Below are 17,319 nucleotides of genomic sequence, written 5' to 3'. Positions count from 1 at the left end.
CTTGCACTACTCATGGTTTCCTACTGATCATTCTAGGGAACACTGTCTGGGGTTATCCTGTCCAGCTTTCGCTTGCCTTGCTAGAACCTAAAAACTCACTGACACAAGGAAAGCCTACGCTCCTGCACTACCTCTGCTAGGCCTTCCTACTCTGCGCTCGGGGCAACTCCGCCAGTGGCATGCTGCAGGTGTCTTAAAATTGGGAGATTTGTTTGTGGACGGCGAGTTACTCGATTTCCAATCCCTTGTGGCAGACTACCATCTTCACCGGGGTCAACCCCTTACTCACAAACACCTCAAACAATCATTAAATGCCCTATTTCATCTCCGCCACCTATCACTAACCCCACACGAGGTGTGCCAGAAGCTCTACACGGTAGGGACTGGTGGCAAACTGATAAGATGGGTGTAGAGACCTTTCTTGCAACACAGCGACCACTGCAGGGCTTCTTGCCATACAATCTGGGAGACTGACATGGCCAAACCTCTGCAAGATACAGAGTGGGCTAAAATACTGGACTTTCCCCACAAAGTATCCCATGGCTGCCACTTTAAGTACATTCAGAGGGCTTCCCTGGGAAAGCATCCTGCCCTTTGCTTGCCATTGGCTTTGTGGTTTGTAGCTCACATTTGTTGCTTTCAATTTGCTGGCTTTATATGTTTTGAGCTATCCAACTTGAGTTCATCCCTTCCCTTGCCCAAACCTGATTTACAGTATCCTTCTGAGTGCTCCCTTTCTGTAAAAAAGGACTGTAAATCGTGTTCTTATCTCATCACATTTGCTGTGCATTCAAAGAACACTGTCAAATGTCTGGATTTGTCTTCAGTGGGAACTTGGTGTTTACTTTTCTTTCTCTGACTTCAAAGTAACAGGATTTATGTGACAATCTTACTGGATACTGGGGGTAGGAAAGAGGTTTGTTTTCTATCACATGACAACATTTAAATTAACTGTGCAAGGACTTCAGAATATATCAGAATTAGGAACACAAATGAAGCACATTTTTGTTAATTCTGAACTGTGCTGCACACAAATACCTTAATGTGATTAGAACAGATCATTGCACTGGGTGATGCAATTTCCACACATCATCATCTGTGCACTGTATAGTTTTATTGTAACTGTAAACTGTAAGCATGTTGTCTGTAATGACACTGTGCTACTACACCATGCATACTCCACCCTACTTTACTCTGCAGCACTCCACACCACTGCACCCTACTCTGCACCTCTGCTCTTTACACCACTCCATGCCACTGCACTCTGGGACAAATCACTCTACACCGCTCCACTTTATGCAATTCACGCTACGCCTCTCTACTCTACTCTGTACCACTCTACTCTATGCCAATGCACTCTACTCCATTCTACACCACTGCGCTCTGCACCTTTGCACGTTACACCACTCCAGTCTAGGCCACACCAATCTACTCTGCAGAACCCACTCTATGCCACTCTGTAACTCTGTGTTGTACACCACTGCACTCTCTGCCAATACACTCTATGCCAATGCACTTTACTCTGTAACACTCAACTCTATGCTCCTGTACTCTACGCCAATACACTGTACATCACTCTAACCTACTCTGCACCACTGCACTCTGTGCCATAGCACTCTACACCACGTTACTCTATACCATTACACTTCATGCCACTCTACCCAACTGTACTCTACATTACACCTCCCCACTCTATGCCACTTCACTCTACTCTGAAACAATCTAATCTACGCCACTGCCCTCTATGCCACTGTACTCTATGCCACTGCACTCTATGCCACTCTGCCCCACTGCACTCTAAACCATCGCACTCTACATCAATGCACTCTATGGCAATGCACTCCAAACAATTGCAAATATGCCACTGCACTCTACTCTGCACCACTGTAGTCTACGCCACTGCTGTCTGTGTCACTCTACTCAACAACACAGCACTGTCCACCACTGTACTCTACAGCAATATACTCTGTACTACTGCATTCCATACTAATGCACTCTATGCCACTGCACTCTATGTCTCTCTACTCTGCATCACTCCACTCTACGCCACTGGATTCCACAGCACTATTCTCTACTCTACACTGCACCACTCTATGCTACTCTACTCTGCACCACTCTATGCCACCCAAGTCTACTCTGCACTCTACACCACTGCACTATACACCACTTTACACTACTGCACACTCTGTCACTCAGTTGTACCCCACTCTACTCTGTGCCACTGCACTCTATGCCACTCTACTCCGCACCTTTCCACTCTGCACCATTGCACTCTGCTACGCAACACTCTGGGCCTCTACACTCTATGTTGCTGCATTGTACACCACTGAATTCTATGCAGCTGCACTCAATGCTTCCACACCACTGTGTGCTGCAACACTCTACGCCAATGCACTCTACGCCAGCCACTCTATTGTATGCCACTCCTAAACACAACACTCTGCCACTCCACAACACTGTACTCCACTCTTTGCCATTCCTCTATACAACACTCCACCCCCCCTCTCTGCTCTATGCCACTAGCTTTTAGCCACGGCTAAAACACATTGGCAAAGCCAATAACTCTTGCATAGACAAGAACTATCGGCTTTGCCAAAGTTTGTTAGTACTATGAGATCCAGGGGTCCCTGAAAGCACTGTGAATGTGCACGTCATTATTTTAAATATGTATTACACACAGCAAAATATAGGCTGCCACAACATGTGTATATGAATTTTGGTTAAACATAAAAGTGCTTCTAAACTATAGATTTCAATAATATACTGACTAAACCGAGTGCAAACACTTTTTATAATAGTCCATTAACACAACACACTCCACAGCTCAGCTTGGAACACCCTTGCAGTACCTCTCTAAAAGAAAATGTATTTGCCCTCAGGAAGCTTCAAGTGATTCCTTCCATTAAAGCCAATACAGGCTTCACTCCCCTTTACATTTGCAGATTTACCAGTTGCCCACATTTGCCATTAGTTCAGGAAGGAGGCACCCTGGCAAGAAGGCCTGCTTCTTATCTGTCTGCCCCTCCCCTGGGATCAGAGCACAAGGATTCCCTCCCTTACACTCCAGCTGGGGAAACTAAATTGTCAAATTAACTTTTGTGCGTTTGCTGAAAAGCTAAAATCCCAATCAAATGCCGTTCGTTAAGCCATCCACCACGACAACGGAGGGCAGGGCTAAGTTACGGGCAGTCTGTGAAAATGATATGCTTTTTTTTGCAATACGATGCTTTGTTAGAAATCTGGACGGATACTTTCAGGAAAATGCGTGGCAAGTGGTGCATTTTAGAGCTCCCTGGGCCAGAGACTTTGTGTAAAACTGGCTTTTAAAGTCTCTAAACCACCTCTTCACGTATTATTGGATTAGCTATTCATGGAGCATGGGGCAAATTAGAGGAAAAATTGACCGTTTTTGATGCATTACAAGCTCATCTGAGAGACAGCGAGAGAGGGAGAAATGCTTCTGGTTTAGAGTAACATTCATGAAGCTTCCATACTAAAGGACAGATTTTTTTTTTAATGTCTACATATTTAAATTATATTATAACTTTTGCTTTTGATTCGTAGACATGAGCACACAAAAGCCTAGATGTCTGAAGTGTTGAGGCCCATGCTTCTGATCAACAGACGTGACATCATAACCACCTCCCATCCCATGAGCACACGAGCAGCACCAGCAGCTTGTTACAGCTGTGGCACAAGTTTGGTACAAACATGTGGAATGTGCCCGCAAACTTGGGGTTTACACAGGCGGCATTGTTCCCACGAAGGCGGTGGGCCGGCTCGGATGAGCGCACAAGGCTGCGTGAAATGGAGACGCGTGGATCTCTCCCCAGCTGAGGACGATGCACGGAGACCTCCTCAGCAGCCACCCCGGCACCCACCCACTGGAAGTGAAGGTTCCAAGAGGAAGGGACATGACCTCACCCCTCGGTGTTGTGCAAAGCGCAAACGTGAAGAAGCGGGGCACCACTTTGTGCAGGTTGGGGGTTAGACGAAATGACATTGGGCTCCTCTTTTCAAGCGGAGGCAGCCTACTGGAAGTGGAAAGAGATGATTTGTCGGTAATGTTCATTACGAAGAAAGAAGACGGCAGCGAAGAAAGAAGATGTCACGAAGAAAGAAGACGGCAGCAAAGAAAGAAGACGTCACGATGAAAGAAGACGGCAGCGATGAAAGAAGACGTCACGATGAAAGAAGACGGCAGCGATGAAAGACGACGTCGAGAAGAAAGAAGACGGCAGCGTCGAAAGAAGATGTCACGATGAAAGAAGACGGCAGCGATGAAAGAAGACGTCATGGTGAAAGAAGACGGCAGCGACAAAAGAAGACGTCACGATGAAAGAAGATGGCAGCGACGAAAGAAGACGTCACAAAGAAAGAAGACGGCAGCAAAGAAAGAAGACGTCACGATGAAAGAAGACTGCATGCAGACAGAAAAAAGAAGTGCCTTCAGCATCGTAGCCAGACAGGAAGGACACTGGCCAGTGTCCAATGGGAAGTGACTAGAAGGAGTTTTAGGTCCAGAGGCAATCCAATGGCGAAGAAGACGAAGAATACAACAGGAAGTGAAGCAGGACGATGTGCTGGTCAATCAGAGGCACGTAAATCGGAGCAATGTTGGACTAAGCCAATGGTAAATTCAGGTAAGTAATGGGCTGGTTCTAAGCCCCTTTTACGTTTTTTTAAATAACAATAGATTTCGCAAGCAGTGTGCAAACACGCTTACAGGCGAAACCTAAAAACAAGGATTTACTCAACTGCTCTTCTTCGAGTACACACTGCCCTTAAACAGGACTCTTTATTTCATGAATCACAATCATCTGTCACTACTGGTATACTTAGTGTCGTTTGAGTTACTGCAAGTGAGAAACAAATGTAGTTGAGCAGAAACAAATGTAGCGAACCAGAAAGAAATGAAGTGAACCAGAAACAAACGTAGCTGACTAGAAACAAATGCAGCTGACTAGAAACAAATGTAGCGAACCAGAAACAAATGTAGCTGACCAGAAACAAATGTAGCTGACCAGAAACAAATGCAGTTGACTAGAAACAAATGTAGCTGACCAGAAACAAATGTAGCTGACTAGAAACAAATGTATGTGACTAGAAACAGACGTAGTTGACTTCATGGAGGCACTTAAGTGGTTACCCATTTCAGCACTGGAGCAGTTCCACTAGCTGCATTTTTTGGTCTCGCCTACCAGACAGCGAAAGACCTTTTGTGAGCTTACCCAAAAGCTAAAGTAAACTCACAGTCCGCCCGCCGCTTACCATTGCACGGTTTTATTGTCATTCTCAATTGCTAGTTTCATATTCATTCGCTTGCCCTTCTTTTCTTGGGTTTGTCCCTCCTCTGGAGCATAGCCTCACTACCATCCTTTAGTTTGGTTGACTTTTATCCTTCCTCTGCTCACTTTTAGGGAACTACTCTTTACTTTTTGGTTAAGCTCTACATGAGAGTGCACACGTTTTCCATCCCTGTCACTCGTGCTCCCACTGCAAATAACCCACCCCTATTCTCCGTGTTGCTCTCTCCCTCGTGTGCTGCTCGCGCTCTCTCATGTGTTATTCTGCCCTGTCAAACTTCCCCACCTCACCGCACTCCATGTCTCTGTCTCTCTCATGCTTCTCCCTTCCCCGTATTGCTCTCTCCCTCATGTACTGCTTTTGCTCTCTCTTGTGTTATTCTGCCCTGTCAAACTTCCCCACCTCACCGCACTCCATGTCTCTGTCTCGCTCATGGTTCTCCCTTCCCCGTATTGCTCTCTTCCTCGTGTGCTGCTCGCGCTTTCTCTTGTATTATTCTGCCCTGTCAAACTTCCCCAGCTCACCCCACTCCATGTCTCTCTCTCTCTCGTGCTTCTCGCTTCCCCGTATTGCTCTCTCCCTCGTGTCCTGCTCGCTCTCTCTTACATGTACTTCACCCCCGCTACAATCCCCTGCCCCAGGCACTGCTTCGCTCTCATGTGCTTCTCCCCCACCATGTTGCTTTTTCCCTCCTCCCCCCACCCGCTCTCTCTTGCCTCCCTATTAGATCGGTAAATAAAATAAAAATGACACTTGCATTACACATATGCCTTCACACATGCATGTTCACATATCATCTTGAATGCAGGCCCTACATCATCACGCATGACTACACCTATGAAATGAGCAGCCTTGCCAACAACATGCCTTTTTTCTCTTTCAGCTGATGCCGCACAGTATCAGCAAACTATGTTGGCAAAGACAGTTAAGGCAAGACCTATTGGCTTTCTAAAAACGTGTTCCCTTTCCTGTGCACAATTACTTTTTAGGTCTGGCTTGACAGTAAAGCTGCTGTTTAAACCTATTGTTATTAATGTTTTAAGCTTGAAGATCTGCAGCGAGTGGATTTTGGCTCCGCCTAGAGCAGTATTTCTCACTTTATGCATGCTATTGATGCGAAAAGCTTGTACTCCAATGCACAAGGGTCTATTTTACATTTCAAAAGTATAGAGAAACCAGAAATTGCATTACTATCATTTTTGTATTTGCACTGCAGCAGCCCTTTAAAAAATGTATTAGTCAAGACCCACATTCTGTATGATAAAACGATTCATATACACTTATAAACAAGCACTGGCAAGCTGATGAGTCTTTTTCATTGTGCCCTCACAGGCATGCACTCATGAAGGTTGTCTACTTTTGCACAATACAGTCAGACCTACTGGCTTTGCCAGTGTTTGTTGTTTCTGTGTCAGTTACTTCACGGGGCATACCTCCCATGAGCAATAACTTACTTTAAGCACCATCACATGATTTCTCCTGCCCTGCTTCTCCAGTCTCTGTCCTTCCCCAGCTGCCACCCCGCGCCCCTGTCTCTGCCCCTGGCCGATACTGCTCTTTCTAGCAGCTATACAACTTGCAGTTTCAACGGCTTGTTTGCTACATGATTCAGTATGTTTTTCTTCTATTTACTGCAAAGAGTTCATTCTTTGACATCATTTTCAAGCAAACTGCAAAAAAATAAACCTATAATATAAAAACATATTTACAAACCACTCGACTTTCGGCCTCGTGGTTGATGATGCCACCAGAACCCTGAGATACAGGACCAAGCTATACCGTTCCTGCTCTGCAACAGCTATATGTATCTATATCTATGTATCCATATATACATATATGTATACACGACTGGCTCTGCTGTTGGAAAAAAGCGATGTACTGCACAACAGTCAGCCAACCTTCTTGTAACAGCAATATACCAGCGAGGAAGGCCTGTGAATCAACTTGCGTTTTATAACTCGAGTATAAAAGTCGAGTCTGCCACCACACCCTACTAACCCGCTTACACAAAGCCGGCATCCAAATGGATCTCCTCCTTTCTCTCCGGCCAGAGGGCCCGACTCTCACCTTTCCGCTCCAACGCCACCAACCTCATCTGCGGCGTACCCCAAGGCTCCTCACTAAGCCCAACGCTGTTCAACGTCTACATGGCCCCCCTCGCACAACTGGCCCACCAGCACAACCTCAGCATCCTCACCTACGCCGACGACACCCAACTCGTCCTCTCCCTGACCAAAGATCCTCTCACCGCCAAAGCCAACCTCCACGAGGGACTGAAATCCATCGCCGAGTGGATGAAGAACAGCCGCCTGAAACTCAACTCCGACAAGATGGAAGTCCTCATCCTCGGGCGCTCCCCCTCGGCCTGGAACGTCTTGTGGTGGCCCACCGCCCTGGGCCCCCCACCCACCCCAGCCAGCCACGCACGAAATCTCGGCTTCATCCTCGACTCCACCCTCACCATGTCCAAACAGGTCAGCGCAGTCTCATCCTCCTGTTTTAACACCCTCCGAATGCTCCGCAGGATCTTCAAGTGGATTCCAACAGGAACCAGAAAGACAGTGACCCAAGCCCTCGTCAGTAGCAGACTCGACTACGGCAACGCACTCTACACAGGCATCCCAACAAAAGACATCAAACGACTCCAACGCATCCAGAACGCATCCGCCCGCCTGATCCTCGACATACCCCGCCAATGTCACATCTCCCCCCACCTGAAGGACCTCCACTGGCTCCCCGTGGACAAGAGGATCACCTTTAAACTCCTCACCCACGCACACAAGGCTCTACACGACACCGGACCCGCCTACCTGAACACCAAACTCAACTTCTATGTTCCCTCATGTCAACTACGCTCTGCCAACCTTGCCCTCGCCATCGTCCCCCGAATCCAGCGCAAGACCTCTGGCGGCAGATCCTTCTCCTACCTCGCCGCCAAAACCTGGAACTCACTCCCGACCTCACTGCGCCAGACCCAGGACATCCTCACCTTCAGGAGACTCCTCAAGACATGGCTCTTCGAAAGATAGCAGCCCCCCCCCCCCCAGCGCCTCGAAACCCTAACGGGTACATAGCGCGCTTTATAAATTATTGATTGATTGATTGATTGATAGTAAGTAAACTACTGTCTATCTATCTAACTATCTATCTATCTATCTATCTATCTATCTATCTATCTATCTATCTATCGACCTGACTGTCATCTATCTATCTATCTATCTATCTATCTATCTATCTAGCTGACTGTTATCTATCTATCTACCTACCTGACTGTCATCTATCTATCTATCTATCTATCTATCTATCTATATATCTATCATCTATCTATCTATCTATCTATCTATCTACCTACCTAAGTGTAATCTATCTATCTACTTGACTGTCATCTAGCTATCTATTCATCTATCTGACTGTTATCTATCTATCTATCTATCTATCTATCTATCTATCTATCTATCTATCTATCTACCTGACTGTCATCTATCTATCTATCTACCTACCTGACTGTCATCTATCTATCTATCTATCTATCTATCTATCGACCTGACTGTTATCTATCTACCAATCTCTCTATCTATCTATCTATCTATCTATCTATCTATCTATCTATCTATCTACCTGACTGTCATCTATCTATCTATCTATCTATCTGTCTGTCTATCTATCTATCTATCTATCTATCTATCTATCTATCTGACTGTCATCTAGCTATCTATCTAGCTATCTACCTGACTGTTATCTATGTATCTATCTATCTATCTGTCATCTATCTATCTATCTACCTGACTGTCATCTATCTATCTATCTGTCTATATTACAATCAGCTCTCATTCAGTAGGCCATGGCGACTTAACTTAGTACCACCAGCAACAACACCACACCATTTAATGAAAAATGTCATTGTACAATAGTATATTAAATAATATTTACATCAAACAATAACTGAAAATAATATCATGCAAAAACCATTAGTGTCTACGTCAAAATAAGAAAAATAAAACAGTTGGAATTGACTTATTGAAAAGCTCGTTCCCCTCCTAAGCAGGCAACAAACATCGTTTCTCACTCCCTGCCCTAGAAGCTATCTCCTCCAGGTGACCAGTCTCTTTGCTGGGAGGCTCAGCCGAGGAGTTGGGCCATGTAATAACAACCGTGATAGAAGTAGTTTATCCACACAGGACCATTGCCTCTCTTACTGCCCTAGTCACCTCTGTGCTCAGGAAGGGCCTTAGTCAGCAGCTACTCAGTGAGAATAGAGGGGGCAGAAAAGATGCCCTCTTACTCCAGAGCTAGATCCAACATGGACAGAAACACCTTCTCTTCACCTCTCCCCCATCCGTCCACTACTGTGTGGCAGGGGGATGCTGCTGGGCCATCCAGCATCTTTTATCAACTTGGATAATCATTTCCAGATGTTCTTTAGGTCCCATGGTAAGCTTTACTTTGAAGTAGGCTAGAGCCATGCAACAAAACCCAGCCTTACGCAAAGTCCTCTCTGTTCTGATTTTTCAGGACACAACTCTTTTGGGTGTAATGCACAATTGTAAGAAACCAAGTGCTGACAACACAGGTCTGATCTGACTCAATCACCTGCCATGCTGTTTCAGGCAATGACCTCTTCTCTACAAAAGATACTTCTGGAATTGTCTGTAACTTGCCCCAGAAAACCAAGACTTTTAGACAGACATGGTCCCCAACAACAGCTAGTCTAAAAAATCCTCTTAAAGCTACGGTTGGTCTGTTCATAGCTAATCGAAGAGGGCTCCTTAAAAAAAGCTAGAACTTGCCACATATAGCGCCGCTGACCCCACTTTAAACCAGTATACTAGGAGGACACCCATTACTGCAGACCCACAATCAGAACATCTGGCAGTCTAGTTGGCCACTGGCTACCACAAAATACCTATTCCTTAGTGACAGCTTCTTACTGCAAATTATCCTTCTCAGGTGTGCTATAATACCAAATAAACAATGGTTTGACTTACCTGTTTCTTCCCATGGTCTCATGATCTTTCACTACAACGTGAAGTTCAGCGCCAGCATCCAAGGGGACACCCTTTAAATCCCACTCAAAACCCTAAAGTAAAGACAAAGAAAATCACAAGTTTAAGGATCTAAATCTATGTACACTGTGGTTCAATGATACCTGACACAATCATCACTAGTTTGCTCTCTAGTCTAACTGGCCCCTAAAGCAGACACCATCAACTTGTAAAGAAGTTCTATTCACTGATCTTGCATTGCTGTCTGAATTAAAAATATTTTTGGGGGTTGCCTGTTCCTTTTTGGAAATTTGGGAGTAAGCCACACCTTGGCAACTAGGTAAGCACACCTTCTCGCAGAAAAATGTTTGTAAATCAGATCCTGTGCACTTAAGATAGTTCTGACTCCGCTGTGCGTAGTAGCGAAAAGTCATGTGCCACAAGTCTTCTATCTAGAGTACTCAAAGCTTTTATAGGAGACACAGCAAAGAAGTTGGAAGCCACAGTATAATTTTTTACAGATCATACTCAGACCTGAAAAATGAGGATTAAAATGGGAAGAGGCTTGGGACAGAGTTGAAAATATGACTGAGTGTAAATCTGGAGCTTGAAGGAAATTGAGAAATTAGAGAAAGTCCCTAGATGGAGCATCACATTTGACAATGTTTTGATTCACACGTCATATGTGCAATGGCTTGTGAAGCTGCACATGTCGATGCAAACATTCACATTCAGGTCTTGGTCTGGCCTCACTCTGAACTGAACCCAGCTTAAAATACCCCAAAGAATGCATTGTAGGACTATAGCTTTCACTTATTATTTCCATACCTTTAAGCTCCTGCACATAAAGCGAGAAATAGTAAAGCCACAAAACAAACTGGATTCTTCAGTTGCGTGTGAAACATCTACCTAATTTCTAACATACTTGGATAAAATAGAAGATATTTCAGTTAACGTTGTCAGTCCCTTTGCCTGACCATGATCCACCAATGTGCAAACCAACTTGAGATGGACTGTTCATCCCTTCAACCTAGCCAGCTGTGAGAACATTTTCAAAGACAATGAAGTTGTTACATGTAACCTTTTTTCACTCCCAACCTCTGTCCTTCATCCCACATCACATCTGCAGCCAAGCTTCTACAGTGCCTGCTTTGTAAAAACAATCATTCTTGTCAGTGACCTAAGAAAGTCTTCACCTCGGTGATTCTTAATCTGTGGTCCGGGGACCCCTGGGGGTCTGCAAAAGCAACTCAAGCTGTCCGTGACTGCTTAGAAAATAAATAACATTAACATATTAATATAAATGTATATAAATAAAGAAGAAATATGTACAATTGCAAATTTTAAAAGGAAGGAATTTTAATTTGGAGACCAAAGGCTGGTATTCTCAGATTGATGCGTTTGAGCAGGGCAAGTGCAACAAACAGAATATACTGTATAAACAATGAGTGGCCTCAATTAAATTTAGAAAAGCTCCAAGCTTCCTATTAAAATTAAAAGTTTGGTTATTTTTTATATTTGTTTGTGAATTGTATGAGAATTAAAATATTTCATAATGTCTGTATTTGCTTGATGAATTGCGAGCTTCTGTATATTTTGTGTACTGTTTTGAGGTTCAAATCATCAACAGTGTTTAGGCCGGGGTTCCTGTCTTCCAGCAATGACTCAGTGGAGGTCACCGGATTCCCATAATTATTCTGTGGGAGTCCCCGGGCTCGAGGAATGACTACGTGGAGGTCCACAGAAATCAAAAAGTTAAGAAACTTGTTTTAAATGCCAACAGCATTGGTCAAGAAAGCTTAGTCCCTTCAAAAGAGCCTTCTGCTCGCGTTTCCTCCGCGGCTGTGCGCCGCGACTGCCTCTGGGTCGGCTGGGAAGGCTTCGAGGTGGCAGGTGGCTCTCCTCTCCGGCAGAGAGTGTTACAGCCCCCCTGGCAGCAGCTTCGCCGTGTCCACGGGGCCAAGGGAGATCTGACCGCCTCCTCGCCCTCCCCCGGCAACTGGCCCCGGCCGCCCCTCGGGGTGTGCCGGGGCCCTTTCTGTTCTAGTCAGATACAGCATGGACTTCAACACCCAGGCCCAAATATCTGCCTTAGTCTTTATCTCCAAGTGAAACACTCTCATTCCAGGTCTTGCTCACTGTCCTCTGAACCAGTCCGTGGGCATCAGCCTCAAACCTTTGTCAATATAAATATCTAATGGATTGATTTATGATGCATATTAATTCAAGTGATTATAAAAAAATATAAAAGTATGCAAACAATATATATGCATGCCTTGTGGATGAGATGGTGAGAGTACAGATGGAATGAGCCTTTGGGATGCGTAAAATGTATTATTAAGATTTCGAACACAGAAAGGAGTATGGGTGAATATGGCAGACGATGCGATGAAGTAATGTGGATGAAAAAGAGGTTGTGGTGGAATTAGGGTGGATGTAACTCCTGTAATTTGCTGTAGTGTAATTACATGAAAATACAGCAAGTTATGTTAGATTATGCAAGGAGCATTTAGCACTATTTTCTTAGCGTAAAAAAAGAAAATAGTAAAATGCAACACAACACAACCAGCAGCTGCTCCGGCTCTGTTCCAGCGCTCCTGCGGTAGGCTTTCCCCCCTCAGATTACCCTAAATTATGCAATCAGGCTTAACTGCGTAATTTTGAGAAAATTTGCATCACAAAAGTAATGGAAAATTACTGAAATTGCTCTGATTGCTCCGCTGTAATTAAAATGTTGCCCTGGCCTAGGTGGGCTATGTTCATACAAGGCTGAGACGTCGTATCTACACTCTGAGGGTTACAGCAAATTTAACAATTAAATTATCTTTTTAAATTTGCTGTACAGCATTGGAGAAGCAGAGGGTGTAAAACCAACGAGTAAATTATTTGTTAGTAGCCAATATCCTCTATTTCAGGAGGTGAAGGTGAATATTGAGGTACTTGCGGCTGCCTCCAATCACGACATCTGTAGAGTACCAATACGCAAGAAGATCCCTTCTAGGCACATTGAGGTAAACATATTGGAAAGATAATGTCTATGTACTCAGCATAGGCAGCAATAGGTGTTTACTGAATGTAAGGATTAGAGGAGAAGTGAGAGGGCGCGTAAGAGCTGATGAAAAGCCTTAATGACAGGTCTCGAACATTGTCGCTTCAGCTAGACTGCACGTCACTATAATAATATCTCATCACTCGAAGCTGATCATTTATAGCGAGGTGTTTTTCTGGAATCCACAAATCATTTACTTTGTATCTCAAAGCTCAGGGAGGTGTTTGGTGACTGAGGCAATGGTTTATTTTTATTTAATTATTTACTTTATTTAGAGAGTTTTATAAAGTACGAACAAGACCCAAGGGAATCAGAGATCTTCTAAGAGAGGACCCCCCATTCCCTCACAAGACACATAACAACCCGTAAGATATAAACTAAGTGAGCACTGTCCCGTACCACCCGGGAGAGGAGACAACGACTCTGAGGCCATGTTTATGTCAAAGTGCAGCAAGGCAACCTACTGCGCTGCGTCACTGAGACAGGGCAGGAATGCGTCGTATTTAAGGCATACAACGCATTCCTGTCCTCTCTCCCTTCGGTGGCACCAAATAGACTGCCTAGCGCCAATCCAGGCACCCGTGCACCATGGTGCAAGGGTGCCTGCGTTGCATGCAGAATTGTTTTTGTGCAGGAAGGGCACCCTTCCTGCACAAAAAAAAAAGTTAGAGGCATATTCCTCTATCTGTGTGTGATGCATTCTGCAGCACACAGAGATAGAAAGAGAAGGTAACAAACTGAAATAAAGATATTTCCTGGTAAATCTGGAAATGCGTAAAAAACCATGGGAGTTGTGTGGGAACACCCGTGCAACGCCCATGGAACACCTCCCTTGCACAGAGTAATACAATGCAGCAATTTGTGATAAGTTGCATTACTCCAGGTTTTTTAAGCCATTCAAAGCCACGCAAAGAGGCTTTGTGTGGCTTAAAAAATCTGACTTAGAGGTTTGCGTCACGCATGTACCACGTTGCGTTGTCAAGCATGACGCAAAACTCATAAATACGCCCCCTAGTGTTTAAAGATTGTTAAATGTGTCAGTGTCTGAGACCAGACACATTGATGAAACCTCAATATGATATTACTCTTCGTACATACTATTCACCCTTCAGGAAATTTAAATGTAATGACCGGATCGCAATATGTCCAGAATATTTCTAAAAACTGGACAGAAAGATTTGCACATATTTCGAAAGTTGCTGTTTATTGATTTGAAAGTACAGTGATGAATTATGTTATCCAGCAGGATCCTAGGGGTAACCAGATACCCGCCTCGTCCATTATCCATGATGTATTTCCTGGACAGAGCCTGTAAAAGAGGTGGTCTGGTCAGCTACAATCGCCTGGCTCCTCAGACACCATGAAGTATTTTTGTAGCCATCACATGATTAGTGCCCGTAAACATATATTTTAGAATTGGTTTGAAACTATGAGCATTAAAGTTACCTTGGATTCCATCACTAGCAAAAGGGGGATCCTTTGTTGGGAAGCGGACACCCTGAGAAGGCGCCACCTCCAGCAACTAGGCGCTCATTTCTCTACCTGCATCTTCTAGGACGGGCACATAGCGACATGCTTCGTGAGATAAAATTTTGCTACATGATCAAAGTTCTGGTGAATGTTCACTTAGCGACAGGTGGATTCAGAGGCCAGTTGAAATGCAACCTACCTACCACAAACAAATACAAGCAGCCGAGAGACTATTTCTGTTTCTATTCAAATGATGTGTTTACACACACAGGCTCGTGTGGAGCAGCAGGCGCAGTAAATACAAATTTGTTAGGATGGAAATTCATTAGATCCCAAGTACTTCCTTAAAACCCTTCGGTTCCCTTTGATGCATTAATTGAGCATGTCACTAACCAAGTTTTAACCTAAATACAGTGCCCCTTTCCTTAGGAAGCCACGCCTTAGAATGTGCTGTGAGTGCCCTGTTCAGGATGTATACTTGCTGTACATATCTGCCGGGGGCGCTGGTTGGCAAAGAGGGCATCAAACGATAGGTCAGATAAAAACCTGGCCTGTTGTTCTGTCATGGAAAGCCAAGAAGTACAGTCAGTCCCGGGCAGCATATCTTCTGCTTAAACTTAATAATCTGAAAGGGGCTGGTTCACAAAGGTGAAGTTAGGCTTTTGGTCTAAGTTTAAACCAAAATTCTAACTTTACTACTTTTCGGTTTTCACAAAGGTAAAGTTATGAGTGGTATCTTTACATCCGCAATCGGGGCGGAAACTCCGCACCGAGGGTGGAATCTCCACACTAGGGTGGAATCTCTGCACTACGGGCGGAGATCAACCCTGAGTTCAGAGATTCCGTCCGAGTGCGGAGATTCCATTCTGGGTGTGCAGAAGAATGGGGCAGAGGTTCCAACTTGAGGATGGAGATTCCGTCCCAAGTGTGGATCTAAAGACACTACTCGTAACTTACCTTTGGGAATATTGAAAGTCATAAACGTAGACTTTTGGTCTACGTGTACTTTTGTGAATTGGTCCCAAAGAGTCTGGACAGCATAAGCCAAATATGTGGCGCCTCATAATGCAAAATTAAAGACCGTAGAAGATTCTTTTATGGCCCCATTAAACTTTTTATCTGTTCGGTCTGCGTCCTCTGAAATAATGGTTTCCTGAGAAGACCTGAGGGAATTCACCTTTACCGCTGAAAGGAATTCACCCTGAAACCCACCCAGGAGGTATCCTCAGGAAAGGAACCATAGAAAACTACGCTTTCCAAAATGTACCCATTCTCTTGTAATGACACATATTATAAACTTGTGCAGTGGTAATGAATGAGGCCATTTTCATCTGTAATGAAAGGAAAATGACCTCTTCCTCCTGTCGAGTGGATGCAGATAAGGTTCAAGTCCTTTCCTAAGTGATGGATTACTTCTGATAGCTCCATCCCTTGCTCATATCTACCCTGTGATCCACCTCTTCCTATGATTGTCTTGGTCAGGAGTGTCTGCACTATCCCTTTTTGGAGAAAAGCAGACCTTCTCTTGCATGAAAGCTATTGATTTAGTAATGAAAGCTATTGATTTAGTAATCAAAGCGCGATATTTATCATTCGTTCATGCAACGCTGAAAGACATCGTGCTGTGCTGCATGAAAGGAAGAGGGCAGGAATGCACCATATCCACCAAGATGTGTTGCATTCCTGCTCTCTCCTTCCGCTGGTGCACTTAGGGCTGCCTCGCACCAATACAAGCAACCGTCCACCATGGTGCAAGAGAGCCCACGTTGCAAGCAGGGTTATGTTTGTGCACAAAAAAACAATGTTTGAGGGTTTTTCCTCTTTCTACCTTTGATAAATATGCCCCATGGTTTGTAATACCCCATAGCAGGCTGTATATTCTGCTGAGGTGGCAGATCCTTTGAATAATGGGGAGCTTCTCTAGATGCTGTATTATACTGGAATTTAATGAAGCCATGTCATGGACACATCACAGGTGGTACAAGTAGGGGTCCCAGGGCTGAGATCTTAAAGTTACTCAAATGTAAATACTGCTGAATAAAGGTTTGTTCTAACTTTTATGAATATGCATCATAGATCATGAATTTTCAATGATTTTCTGCTGCTGTGCGATAAAATATAACAGCCAAATTTAGTGCTTTTTTCTGTACAACCCTGGTCTGGGAGAGTCATTAGGTCACCACACAACATCTTGGCCTTAAGTTTATTTTTCTTACTTTTTCCAGTAAAGGACTAAGCAATCAGGCACCATGCACAAGGTGTCACTTAAACAGTGCAAACAATTGAAGAAGCTTGAATTACTTGAAATAATAAAACAAATGGTAAAAGCCTCACCCTTGAGGAAGCAGAATTTACAGTGAAAGAGGAAATGAATTGTCCCACACAGAACTCTATGACACTTGTTTATGCAGGATATGCTTGTGTTTTAGCCATCACATTACAATGGGCTGCATGTTTTTCTTATCTAGATCTTTTGTGGCACTGTTGGACACATAGCCTTGTGTGCATGAT

The 17,319-nt window shown here is 44.3% G+C and overlaps 1 protein-coding gene across 10 annotated transcripts in view; it reads right to left on the bottom strand.

Moving 5' to 3' along the window:
- The window catches only part of DYSF (dysferlin), a 794,684-nt gene that overhangs the window by 619,804 nt on the left and 157,561 nt on the right, over positions 1 to 17,319 (bottom strand). For all 10 annotated transcript variants that reach the window (XM_069205583.1, XM_069205587.1, XM_069205579.1 and 7 more), the window contains exon 3: positions 10,293 to 10,384. In XM_069205583.1, the coding sequence (XP_069061684.1) occupies positions 10,293 to 10,384 (92 nt within the window). The remainder of the gene's footprint in view (positions 1 to 10,292; positions 10,385 to 17,319) is intronic.

The sequence above is a fragment of the Pleurodeles waltl genome, chromosome 1_2 (genome assembly GCF_031143425.1).
Source record: "Pleurodeles waltl isolate 20211129_DDA chromosome 1_2, aPleWal1.hap1.20221129, whole genome shotgun sequence".
Taxonomy (NCBI): domain Eukaryota; kingdom Metazoa; phylum Chordata; class Amphibia; order Caudata; family Salamandridae; genus Pleurodeles; species Pleurodeles waltl.
The sequence above is the reverse complement of the archived record's forward strand: the minus strand, read 5'-3'. Positions and strand labels throughout refer to the sequence as shown.